This window comes from Eleginops maclovinus, chromosome 13, assembly GCF_036324505.1.
Source record: "Eleginops maclovinus isolate JMC-PN-2008 ecotype Puerto Natales chromosome 13, JC_Emac_rtc_rv5, whole genome shotgun sequence".
NCBI classification, from domain to species: domain Eukaryota; kingdom Metazoa; phylum Chordata; class Actinopteri; order Perciformes; family Eleginopidae; genus Eleginops; species Eleginops maclovinus.
Genome location: NC_086361.1, coordinates 10,814,500 through 10,827,096, shown reverse-complemented (window position 1 = coordinate 10,827,096; position 12,597 = coordinate 10,814,500). Strand labels below are relative to the sequence as shown.

Genomic DNA, 12,597 nt, shown 5'->3' with positions numbered 1-12,597 from the left:
ATACCACAAATTTAAATGACTTTGAACACACCTGTCATAAGTGGTTTCAGAGGGTACCAATCCTTTTAGGAGGCCCGCTCTGTCTAACACTTTTTTCGCACTTTGAAGTATCATGCATATTTAATGCATCAGTAATAAAATCGACACCAATTGCCTACTTTTACCCTTACTGTTTAATAAAACCTTGTGTGTCAGCTATTTCTGTCTAAGCTCCTAATCCCCTCCCTCTTTTTGTTCTTCCAACAGCCATAGATGTCAGTTATCTCCTGGAGGAGGGCGCGGGGCGGCGGCTGAGGCGACGGACGCTCGGATTCGGAGATTTTGTGTGCAGAAAATAACATCGCTACGTGCCTGTCAAGCACTCTGCCTTTCACTTTTGTGAGCAAGGGGCAGAACATGGAGAGACAGCAAGAAAGGGAAATGCAGCATTGTTGGTTGTCCGACCATTAAGGACCACAATGCATCCCTGTGGTCGTCCTCCAGTCTACCTCTTCCAAGACTGTCCTCTCAACTCCGAGAGCCTGGAGGGGGTTTGGAGGCGCTGTTGACTCCGTGGCAACTTCAGCTTTTCAAAAGTTCTCAAGGAGCACGAAGAGAGAGCTGACCCAGACTTCTTGCTTATTTAAGTAGTATGATGCAAAACCTGTTTTTTTTTATATAAACATGGGAGAAACAACCCATGCACTTAAATGCATTGAATATTACAGACTTGGGAAGATGAATGCCCCTATCAAGCATCAGAAATGAAATAAGTGGTACTGAATAGGGATGAATGGATGGTTTGAGTCAGTGGGGATGTGAATGCTGGAGAATTGTCCCCCCTAGTGGGACCTAGCTGCAATGACAAATTCTACAGATGAGAGAAGATCAGCACCGTGGGGGAGAATGGCATAGGAGAAATGTAAATTGAGCAGTGTGCTCAGATGCTGCTCATGAGAAAGAGAACGAGGGTGGTGAACTGCACTTTTGGTACCATGGATTTTGCGAAGCTCTGTGTAATGTATCTATAATGAAAACACACTAACACTATCACAGTATTGGATGATGCAGTCTGAAAAAAAAAGCGCGTTCAAAAGTCTATTATCTTTTTCCTGTTATACTGTAGTAACTCATTTAGGAACAGAGGAGAGGTGTGTTTGTTTTTAGAGCAAAGGGAGGGGGGGGAGCATTGAGTGTGCGCTTTTGTCGGTCAAAGTGTCTTGTTGAGGTTTTTAATTTTAATCTTTAATTTTCTCGCGAGGCAGTCAGCTTCACTCTTTTTGAAGTAACATAATTCACCAGCTTAACTAAATCAGGCGTTTCGGGGAGACACCGGCTTCAACTGTAACGCCTTACACAGCCGTGCTCTCCGACTTCTGCCTTGTGTGCGAGTGTGTGCGTGCGTACACACTAACTGTGTGTCTGTAATCTGCCAGATTTCTGAAGATATACCTTTTTAAAAAGAAAATAAAAAAAATAAGGGCTCGATGGCAATTAACAGTTTTAAGAAAACTATGGAAAAACAATACTTAACATAAAATGTATCGTGATGGTCATATTTTCTTATATTCTGTAAGACTGGTGGGGCGGTGTATAATGTATATTGGGAGGGGAAGGGACTTAAGATCTTTTTTGTCTTTAATAGACTATGTTCCTTGTTGCCATGGAGAATGTTTTAAAAAAGAAATTGTGATATTTGATGAGATTTCTTTTTCCCCCCCCAAATGCCTCTGCTAAAAAGGGACAACCTGCAATGTCCCAGTGCGGTTAACTGACAGATGAGAGGACATGAGACACTGACAGAGGGAGAGGGGGGGGACGGGAAGCTGTACAGTGCCAAGTTCTGTAAATATACACACTTTACATTGAAGAGTGTCTCCAAAAGCAATATCTTAAAAAATGGATTTTGTTTATTATTGTAATGTACAGGACACAGCCCTAAATGTATTATGATTATTATATTAATGATAATATTATACTTTCTTCCGTTTGTATTACTATAATGAAGACACTTAAGCTTGGAGGAAAATGATTTTTTTAATGTCCAGAAGATCTCACAGTAACTGTCCTGACGACAAATAAACGTACTTTTCGTTGCCTATAAATGAAATTCATCTATGTACTGCATGAGCGAGAAGAATGTCATGGGACACAGAAGGCATTGGGACGGGACAGTGACTCAGCAACGACACCTTTGTCACTGAATATTGTTAATAATATTACTTTTTGAGGAGAGTGTACTCCTTGTCTTTTGCTGCAAAGTGTTGAACACTAAAAAAACAAACCAACATAAAAAAGTTATGATATTTTTAAAACGGTGACGGAAACAAAAGAAAAGCTGTCAGCCAGATATCATGTTATTATTTCTGTTTTACTTTCAAATAGGAAATGGTTCCGTTTTGTGATAGCGGTCATGTATGATGCTTGTTCTTGTATTTGTGCGTTTCGTGTGATTTGTTTAGTTATTTTTAGACAATCACAAAATAAGATGCAAGCATTGTAAATGGCAGACTGGCGGACATTTTGTGATGTGTACAGTTTGTCAAAAAACTTCTTCCACTCGTTTTAAAGTTTGTAATTATGATTCTTAAGTCATGAAAAATGCTGTTGGTTTTTACTTTTTGTTTTATATTTGTTTTAGTTTTTTTGTTTGTTTGTTTTTTTAATAAAAAGCACTACATTATTGTGAACATACTTTATGTTGTCTTGCTTTATATATTCCTTGGATCTTTCAGAAATCGATCAATCAGTTATACTTTAATATTTTTTAAACACTTTTCAAATGAAATCAAGCAATCAACAAAACGTAGGATGTTAAAATTAGTCAAATACATTCATAAAACTAATAAAATCTAAATAAAATGTTAATGGACCAAATAAGAAACAACGTATAAACTACATACATAAGAAAATTATGAACTATAAATGTATTCTTAGATAAAGGTTTAAAATAATGATTAAATGTATTTTATCTTATTAAAAGGGTGAAGACAAAAAACCTTGCATTGACCAAAGACTGGGAGGTATAGAACTTTATAGATGGTCCAAACTAAAATAGAAACACTTTTTTTAAAATCATAGTCTTGGTTTCTAGTCATCATTTAACACCATTTAAAAATACTAAATCAAATTAGCCATCTCACATACCATACTTTAATCTCTTGGCACATGCAACAGAATTTCACTGTTTTGGCATCTAACCGTCAATTAAACCATCGTGATATTACTATAGTTAGACATTGATGAGTTAAATGGGTGACTACCGTGAACTAATGTGTTCCAAATTAGATTTGTATTCATACAAAGCCGAGATTAGACAGGAAACTGTATTGTTGAGAAGAAGCTTCGAATACTTCGCCACAAATCTCGCGAGAAATCGCACAGGTTGGATTCTGTTGGTTGTTGGTTACCGCGGTAACGCCAATGACGCCCGTGGGTTCAATAGCTAACTGATAGCAGTACAGCGACGTTAGGTCATTTATCTGATGATTTAACGATATTTCGACTTTAAAACACAACAATGTCGAGAAAGAGACACAAAGAGAAACCAGACAAGGCCAATGCTGAGGATGAGGCATCGAAAAATACAGGTTAGAACAGCTTTCATCCACGTTTCAAGCTCCTTCACTGTCAATGACAAGACAACTTTTCATAGTCAAGGCCCACATGAACAAAAGTATGAGCAGCATAATTGACTCATTCAGTATTGAAGATCAAGCTACTATAATGCAACAATTGTTGAATCTTATAAGGCAGCCATAACGCTATTTTATAATAAACAATTAAATAACATGACATGGTTGATAGGTGCTTCATGTAATGATGTACTTTCTGTTGTTTTTAGGTACAACTCCAATTGAAAAACTGCCTGCTCAGACCTTTGGTAAGCAACATTATCAGACTTGTTTTATTTACCAGACACTATCAGACAGTTTTATTTACTGGTAGAGAGTTGTGTAGTCAGTGCTTTAAACCTTTCGACCAATAGATGAATATCAGTGCTCGGGCAATGTGGAGGTTGACTTCCATTGGCTTTGTGCTCTTCTGGACATGAAGGATATCCCAGCTGTCAGCACCAGGCAACCAACCTCCCCCACCACTGAAACTGAAGGAGGGGACACAGGTAAACATGATCTAGACGCCTGGCAAACACATACTAGTACTAACAACTTGTACGTTGTATAAATATCAAGTGTTAATATTTCATTTCAATTGCGGGAATGTTTGAGCACTGCATCTAATGTATTTTACCGATGTACAGTGGGGCAAAAAAGTATTTAGCCAGCCACCAATTGTGCAAGTTCTCCCATTTAAAAAGATGAGAGGCCTGTAATTTTTAACATAGGTATACCTCAACTATGAGAGACAAAATGAGAAAAGAAAATCCAGAAAATCACATTGTCTGATTTTTAAAGAATTTATTTTCAAATGATTGTGGAAAATAAGTATTTGGTCAATAACAAAAGTTCATCTCAATACTTTGTTATATACCCTTTGTTGGCAATGACAGAGGTCAAACGTTTTCTGTAAGTCTTCACAAGGTTTTCACACACTGTTGCTGGTATTTTGGCCCATTCCTCCATGCAGATCTCCTCTAAAGTAGTGATGTTTTGGGGCTGTCGCTGGGCAACAAGGACTTTCAACTCCCTCCAAAGATTTTCTATGGGGTTGAGATCTGGAGACTGGCTAGGCCACTCCAGGACCTTGAAATGCTTCTTACGAAGCCACTCCAGGCTGCGGAAGTTCAACATGGACTCCAGGATACTCTGCAACTTCTACAGGTGCACCATCGAGAGTATCCTGACTGGCTGCATCACCGCCTGGTATGGCAGTTGCACCGCCCTCAACCGTAAGACTCTACAGAGGGTGGTGAAAACTGCTCAGCACATCACCAGGACGGAGCTGCCATCCATGGAGGACCTCTACACCCAGCGGTGTAGGAAGAAGGCCGGTAGGATATTAAAGGACCCCCATCACCCCAGCAACAATCTGTTCTGTCTGCTGCCGTCTGGCAGACGGTACCGCAGCATCCGGACCAAGACTACCAGACTCAGAGACAGTTTTATACCACAGGCTATAAGACTACTGAACTCCTGAGCTGTGTGAATGTCTACTCACATCTGTTTATAGTACACACATACATATATATTATACACATCTGCCATACATATCTGTTTATAGTACACATATCTATATATTGTACATATCTGCCATATACATCTGCTATACATAATATATGCATCTGTCCATACCTCCTCATTCAACAGTGTAAAGTATTTAAATACTTTCAATGTATTCCACATATGTATATATTTCACATCCTCAAATCTTTATTGTTAATATTGTAAATATTCTTCTCTCTTTTTGCACTACTTTATTTATCTTTTGCACCATGCATGTTGAGTTGTTGGAGGAGCACGCAACATAAGATTTTCATTGCCAACATATACGCTGTATCTGCTGTGCATATGACAAATAAAACCTTGAAACCTTGAAACCTCCTTCGTTGCCCTGGCGGTGTGTTTGGGATCATTGTCATGCTGAAAGACCCAGCCACGCTTCATCTTCAGTGCCCTTGCTGATGGAAGGAGGTTTTCACTCAAAATCTCAAGATACATGGCCCCATTCATTCTTTCCTTTACACGGATCAGTCGTCCTGGTCCCTTTGCAGAAAAACAGCCCCAAAGCATGATGTTTCCACCCCCATGCTTCACAGTAGGTATGGTATTCTTTGGATGCAACTCTGCATTCTTTCTCCTCCAAACAGGACGAGTTGAGTTTTTACCAAAAAGTTCTATTTTGGTTTCATCTGACCATATGACATTCTCCCAATCCTCTTCTGGATCATCCAAATGCCCTCTAGCAAACTTCAGACGGGCCTGGACATGTACTGGCTTAAGCAGGGGGACACGTCTGGAACTGCAGGATTTAAGTCCCTGGCGGCGTAGTGTGTTACTGATGGTAGCCTCTGTTACTTTGGTCCCAGCTCTCTGCAGGTCATTCACTAGGTCCCCCCGTGTGGTTCTGGGATTTTTGCTCACCGTTCTTGTGATCATTTTGACCCCACGGGGTGAGATCTTGCGTGGAGCCCCAGATCGAGGGAGATTAGCAGTGGTCTTGTATGTCTTCCATTTTCTAATAATTGCTCCCACAGTTGATTTCTTCACACCAAGCTGCTTACCTATTGCAGATTCAGTTTTCCCAGCCTGGTGCAGGTCTACAATTTTGTCTCTGGTCTCCTTTGACAGCTCTTTGGTCTTGGCCATAGTGGAGTTTGGAGTATGACTGTTTGAGGTTGTGGACAGGTGTCTTTTATACTGATAACGAGTTCAAAAAGGTGCCAATAATACAGGTAACGAGTGGAGGACAGAGGAGCCTCTTAAAGAAGAAGTTACAGGTCTGTGAGAGCCAGAAATCTTGCTTGTTTGTAGGTGACCAAATACTTATTTTACCGAGGAATTGACCAATTACTTCATTAAAAATCCTACAATGTGATTTCCTGGATTGTTTCCCCCATTCTGTCTCTCATAGTTGAAGTGTACCTATGATGAAAATTACAGGCCTCTCTCATCTTTTTAAATGGGAGAACTTGCACAATTGGTGGCTGACTAAATACTTTTTTGCCCCACTGTAAAAGCATGGTAGTTAAATCAAAAAATATTATTCTCTATTAATTCTAGTCTTATAGCTATATTACTGAACAGGCCCAGGCACATGGGCCTCAACATGTTTTGGACCCCTGGCCTTTACCCAAAATATGTCACTAAAACTGAGACTTAAAAGGACCACAAAGGAACATAAAACTGCTGTACAGGGAAACAGACAGACAACAAACACTATTAAAGGGACAACACAACGACAACAGACCTTCGAAATGACTCAAAACTCAGAATAGGTGTAAAAATACAAAAATGTCCAGAAACTGTTGCACGTCTGTAACCCAAGGGAATATTGTTTAAAAGTCTGTCAATGTTTGTCTGTGAATGTCCCCTGAACATGATCTAACTTTTGAACATACCCTTAAATTTATTAAATAAATATTCTCTTCAGAGGAGAGTCAGTTGGAGACAAACGGTGCTCCGTGCTGGTCTAAGCCGTGCCTCCAGGTGGAGCTGGATGATGAAGACCCCCTCAGCGCTAAGTACCTAAAGATTTCTGGTAAGAAGGAGATTACATCTTGAATTTGCATCTTACTTAATTAAAACATTTTGTCCTTTCCTTTTTCTTAAATGTCACCTTCTTTTTCTGAGCTTCCAACCACATTTAACTTATAATAATAATGATTCATTTCATTATATATCAGAGCTTTTGGAATACAATCTGCAAATTACTGCTATACTTATATAATAATCATAATCATAACTTGTTTATTTGATATTATAAACTGCTCAACGTGTTTAACACACACAGGTTGGAAGGTAGATGAGCGTATTGCCAGAGTGCTCCACAAGATGCTTCCCTCCCTGAGCAAGCTGCTGAGCCTTCAGTGAGTAATGAGCACACACACTCTTAATACAGGGAGCAGGGTTACAGCTGTCACTGTTTTGCTCCTGTTTGTTGATGTAATGTTGTCCTCTGTGTGGCAGGTTTTGGCAGGCAGGGCTGACAGATAGAATGGTAATCTCTCTCGTGAACACAATATCACTGTGCTCCAACCTCAGGTGAGCGGATTCAGCTGTCAGTCACACTGTGGGGCTGTTTTGTAGAAAGTAATTTTGTAGAGCTGCAGAGAAATGACACTAAGGTATGTTTAATATTATCAGTCAGACACTTAGGGTTTCTGACGCTTCCCCTCCTCTTCCTTTCATGTTAGGGATGTGACACTGGAGGGAAACCATCTTCCAGGGCAGAGCTACCACCTTCTTCTCTCTGAAGACAGCGTGTGAGTTACCATGCAGAAACATATAAAGGCATGTACTGATCTGACTTTTTCAATCCTGAATCCCATAGCCAGATTTGACAGTATCAGCCAATACGACTAAAGATGAAATCTTAGGCCCAATTCCAGACGTGCAAACATTTACTGATGAACTGCAAAAAAACCGGACATTTAATATCATCATTCAGATGTTAACAACTTCATGGTTATTTTCTTTAAATTGGGATCATATACCCGTGTTTATGCATTGTTATTTATTATTTAAATGATAAATTATGCACCAACAACCTGGTAAAAATATTCTCAAAATTAACAGAAATTCTATTTAAAGTGTAAACCTTTTAAATGCAGCAAAAAAAGATCACAAACTTGTTCGAACAAATCTGATAAACTAACCTCAGCTCCCTCAGCTATACGATCCCGCTGTTTAAGGTAGAGATCAGCATTATAGCCTATTTATGTATCAGTATTTGATCAATGCATCCCTATATCACATTGTAGTTCGGAACATTGCCAAATAAATGTATATCTGCATTTACAAACACAAATAGAAGCACTGGCATGTCTTGTCTCATGTCGTGTGTTTCTTTGGTCAAGCCTCACCCATTTGGCCCTGCGAAATAATGGGATTGGAGATGAGGGCGCTCGTCTGATTGGGTCTGCTCTCTCAACAACCAGATCTGCTAACAAGAACCTTGTGTCACTCAACCTGGCATTCAATGCTATTGGAGATGCTGGTGCTACTTATATTGCACAGGTATAACAAAAAAATGACTATACATTCAACCCTTAAAGTTCCTTAATGATGGCTGAAGTGTTGTCCTACTGTTTTGTCTCTCAGGGACTGCGGTTGAATCGAGCTTTGTTAGTTCTCTCACTGTCCAACAATCAGATTGGAGACTCAGGAGCGGGTCATCTGGCAGCGGTATTGAACCTGGGACATAATGCGATTAATCATTAGTTAAGTTGTTTTTAAATTACTAATGTAATCTAATAAACCTAACACTCCTTAACCACTTCTGTTTTTAGATACTTGGCGAATTCCCTCTCACTCATGAAGAAGTTGTGGAGAGGAGAAAGATGCTTCTGGAAAAAACTCAGACTGTAAGAGAAGAAATGCCTAACTAATCCTGAATATCAAAGTGCTCAGTAAAGTAAGGATTGAAAAACATTACTCTGCAGAAAATGGTCTTGATTCAAAGGTTTTGAACCGGTTCTAACAAGCTTAGAAGATCACTTCCATGTAAACAAACTATAATTACACATTTAAACTATTTTATTGCAGTCATCTGTAAGGGTTGATTGGGACCAGCCTGCAGACCAACTTCCCTTAGTAGCCAGCAGCGGTTCACTGAGCACCGGCAAAGGGGAGAACAAAGGCAAAAAAAAGGTAACATGCCCATAGACTGTGTATAATGGGCTCCAAAATGGAAAATATGACATCATATGTGTATTTTTAAAATATGACTAGTAATCTTGAGATCTTTTAACTTGCAGGAAGCATCCAAAAAAGAGGACAACCCATCTGCCAACAAAGAGAACCCAAAGTCTAACAAGAAATGTAACTGCCTCCGTCTCAGATAGAAAAACACTTGTATTTTCCTGACAGCCTTTATCTTTTCACTGCTGTCTCTTTAAATCTCTCCCAGCTTCTGATTTAAAGGTGTCTCAAGGTAAAGCTGCCAAACAGGGCGGCAAAGAGAAGCAACTCTCTGCACAGGAGGTACCAGAGACATGTTTTCTGAATCTGTGTACATGTATGGATATACACACAAACATTACTTTTGATAATTCAGTGTCCTTATTTTCTTCCCTTGCAGGAGAAATCGAATACTTCCCTGAATGAGGTTTGTTTGACATAATTTTCTGTTGAGCAAACATTGTGTTGTCAAGCACGTGTTAACTTCTGTCGCTCTCCAGCAGCAGGGAGAGTTGGAGGAGGTGGAGAACCCTCTGCTGGATCAGTCGGTGCAGCACAGGGACGGGGAAATAACTCTGCCTGGAAACACGAATCTCTCCTCCCTGAACCTGGCAGGTCAGTCACTGTGTTCGTCTCAGCCTGAGATAATAAATCAGGTGAAACATTAACATTAGAGATACCAGGATAAGTTTCAAATGTGACTTTTACAAAACACTTATATATATATATTATGCATAGTTTTTGTTTAAAGGTCATTATTCAAAAAACGCATCACATTTGGGAATTCACAATATCAGTTTTTCATCCAAAAATGTACAGAGTCAAAATAATTCACTATATAACAACAGTATTATGCAATATACTGTATATATAGCAACAAAGATTATAGAAATGTCATATTTAAATGTTTGCCTTTTGTCTCTTTTTGGAAAATGATTGAGTCTGTAACAATAATTGTCGAAAAGTCAAGTCAAAGTCAAAAGTCGAAGTCCACTTTATTGTCAGAATTTCCACATGTGTTGTATACAAAAAATTGAAATGCCGTTTCTGGCATTCCCACAGTACAAATATAAACAAGAACATATAACATAAAAAGATAAGAGCCTAGAAAAAAAAGGGGGAATAAGAAGGGGTAAAAAGGTATGGAGGCATATAAAGACAACAATAACCTGACATTATTTTACAGGCGCCGGATTTAGACTATTTTCTCACCTCCTAGGCCCTGCTGTGGTGCCCTTGAGCAAGGCACCGGACACCTCCAATCCCCCTCCCCATTGCTCCCCGGGCGCTGCACAATAGCTGCCCACTGCTCCTAGTACTAGGATGGGTTAAATGCAGAGGACTAATTTCAGTGTGTGTGCTCTGCTGTGTGCATGTATGTGACTAATAAAGAGGGTTTCATCCTCCCATTCTATCTATCTATATGTGTAATTTTAATATGATATCAACATTTTATCTTCTAAATATCACCAAGTTTAATATCCGCCTATTATATATAATATGTTGCCTTCTTCATTGTACATTTTAAAAAAAAATGTTTGTAAAGGTACATGCTAGTCGCTAAATGGCAACTACCTCTATGCTGCACTGAGGAAAATAAATTATGAAAAATAACAGACATTTTAACAAAATGGTAACTGTGTGTGTGTGTGTGTGTGTGTGTGTGTGTGTGTGTGTGTGTGTGTGTGTATGTGTTTGTGTGCGTGTAGGAAACAGAATTACAGAGAAATCGCTGCCTCTGTTCCTGAAATCTTTAGAGAAGCAGGGTGAGGGAGGCGGCCTGCTGCGTCTATGTCTGCAGGTGAGAGTCTCAAGCCAATGCCGTGTGTGTGTGTGTGTGTGTGTGTGTGTGTGTGTTATGTGTGCATCTATGCGGTTAAGGCATTTGACTTAGCAGAAGTATTTATAACTACTGTACTTACATTTGTGTACTTTTAATTGGTTTTACATGTTTAGTGTTGTAATGGAAACAATAATTCTTGTTTCTTACAGCTTGGGCCTTTTACTAGTATCATTCCCATTCACAATTCAATAATTTTACCCACAAGGTTCATTGCTGAGATGCAATTGCTGTTTTTATTTAACTAAAGTACTTTTTTAATACTCTAATGAGTGCCTTGTTTTAAGGTCCTTCTATTGAAAAAAAAAGGAAATGTGGTGTTGATTATTTCAATAGACAACATATTAGCTTTTTCTCTCAGTGTGTCATTGACTTACCTTGAATACACAACCACCACCATGCTCTATTGAATCGACAGTGTTATTTGAAGAAGTTTTGTATAATGATTTCCGATCTGTCTTTCAGAGAAACCGCTTCCCAGCAGATTGTGAGTGTTATGTGAAGATAAAGGAACTGATGACATTCAAAGCATAACACAGCTCTAAACAGACAGAAGAGGAGGAGCATCAGGCATATTTCTGAGAAAACTCATCTCAAATACTTTTATGTACACTCTTTATTTGGTAAATAACAATAAATACACTTTGTCTTCTACTGTGAGGTGAACAAATGGATGTAATAACAATCTTGTGGAACATTAAAATCCCGATGCTTTGCACAGTACTCTAATCAACACACTGTTTGCTGTTTTTTGCTCACACTTAAATGTACACCAAGGACAAAAGCTGAGAACAGCAGAATATCAAGTTCTTAAAATAAAAAACTATTGCTTGCATCTCTCACCGTTATCAGCCTCAGTCTGTGTGACAACACTTGCTGATTTATCTACCACAGACTGCACCCATTTAAAAAAAAATGTGGCTGGTGTTTTAAGGGTGTTGATGTCAAAGTTACTGTCTTTTCCATCTGAAATTACACGTAACTTTTTGTGTTTTTAAAGGGTTTCACTGCTGAGCTGCAGTAAAAAAAACTGCAACACACAAAGGGAATTTCATACTAATAAGACGACGAGAAGATAGAGCCATACATTTAATTCAACTGAACAGTGGAGATATTTTTTTTTCACAGAGCTATTGATACCGTCCCCCGTATTTTACATTGGAGTTGATCTATGAAGGGATAGTTAAATGACCTGCAGAACTATATTGAAGCAGAACTCATATAGGCGTGTTGGTATATTGTATATTGTGAAGAGGTGTTGAAACCTTCAGAACCTAGTGGGGTTATTCTGTTACATATCCGATACCTACAAAAAAGTGTGTTTGTTGTACATAATTTCAGCACGTGAAACAACTATTTTTATATATAAATATAAATAAGCCTTGTTCACGTGTTAAAGTTTCCAATTTGCTCGTACATATATGTTATTCTTGTTTCATGTAAAATAATAAAGTGTTATCATTTTCAATGCGACCGACT

At 38.8% G+C, this 12,597-nt stretch overlaps 2 protein-coding genes across 6 annotated transcripts in view; both read left to right on the top strand.

Annotated features, from left to right (window-relative positions):
• Positions 1-2,673, top strand: part of ash1l (ash1 (absent, small, or homeotic)-like (Drosophila)) — a 30,422-nt gene extending 27,749 nt beyond the window's left edge. For all 3 annotated transcript variants that reach the window (XM_063899074.1, XM_063899075.1, XM_063899073.1), the window contains exon 27: positions 247-2,673. In XM_063899074.1, the coding sequence (XP_063755144.1) occupies positions 247-338 (92 nt within the window). In that variant the 3' untranslated portion in view covers positions 339-2,673. The remainder of the gene's footprint in view (positions 1-246) is intronic.
• A 720-nt stretch (positions 2,674-3,393) lies between these two features.
• lrrc71 (leucine rich repeat containing 71) lies at positions 3,394-12,414 on the top strand. 3 transcript variants are annotated; one of them, XM_063899262.1, is made up of 17 exons: positions 3,394-3,569; positions 3,824-3,862; positions 3,968-4,102; positions 7,030-7,137; positions 7,390-7,465; positions 7,566-7,640; positions 7,793-7,861; positions 8,456-8,615; positions 8,700-8,783; positions 8,888-8,962; positions 9,144-9,248; positions 9,356-9,419; positions 9,508-9,581; positions 9,679-9,705; positions 9,782-9,893; positions 10,988-11,079; positions 11,584-12,414. In XM_063899262.1, exons 1-17 carry the CDS (start codon positions 3,500-3,502, stop codon positions 11,650-11,652), a joined length of 1,434 nt encoding a protein of 477 aa, XP_063755332.1. In that variant the 5' UTR covers positions 3,394-3,499; the 3' UTR covers positions 11,653-12,414. The 3 variants fall into 3 exon arrangements, with proteins under 3 accessions (XP_063755332.1, XP_063755331.1, XP_063755333.1); XM_063899261.1 differs by having other exon boundaries at positions 9,779-9,893; XM_063899263.1 differs by having other exon boundaries at positions 3,398-3,569; positions 4,036-4,102; positions 9,779-9,893.
• The last annotated feature ends 183 nt before the right edge of the window (positions 12,415-12,597 follow it).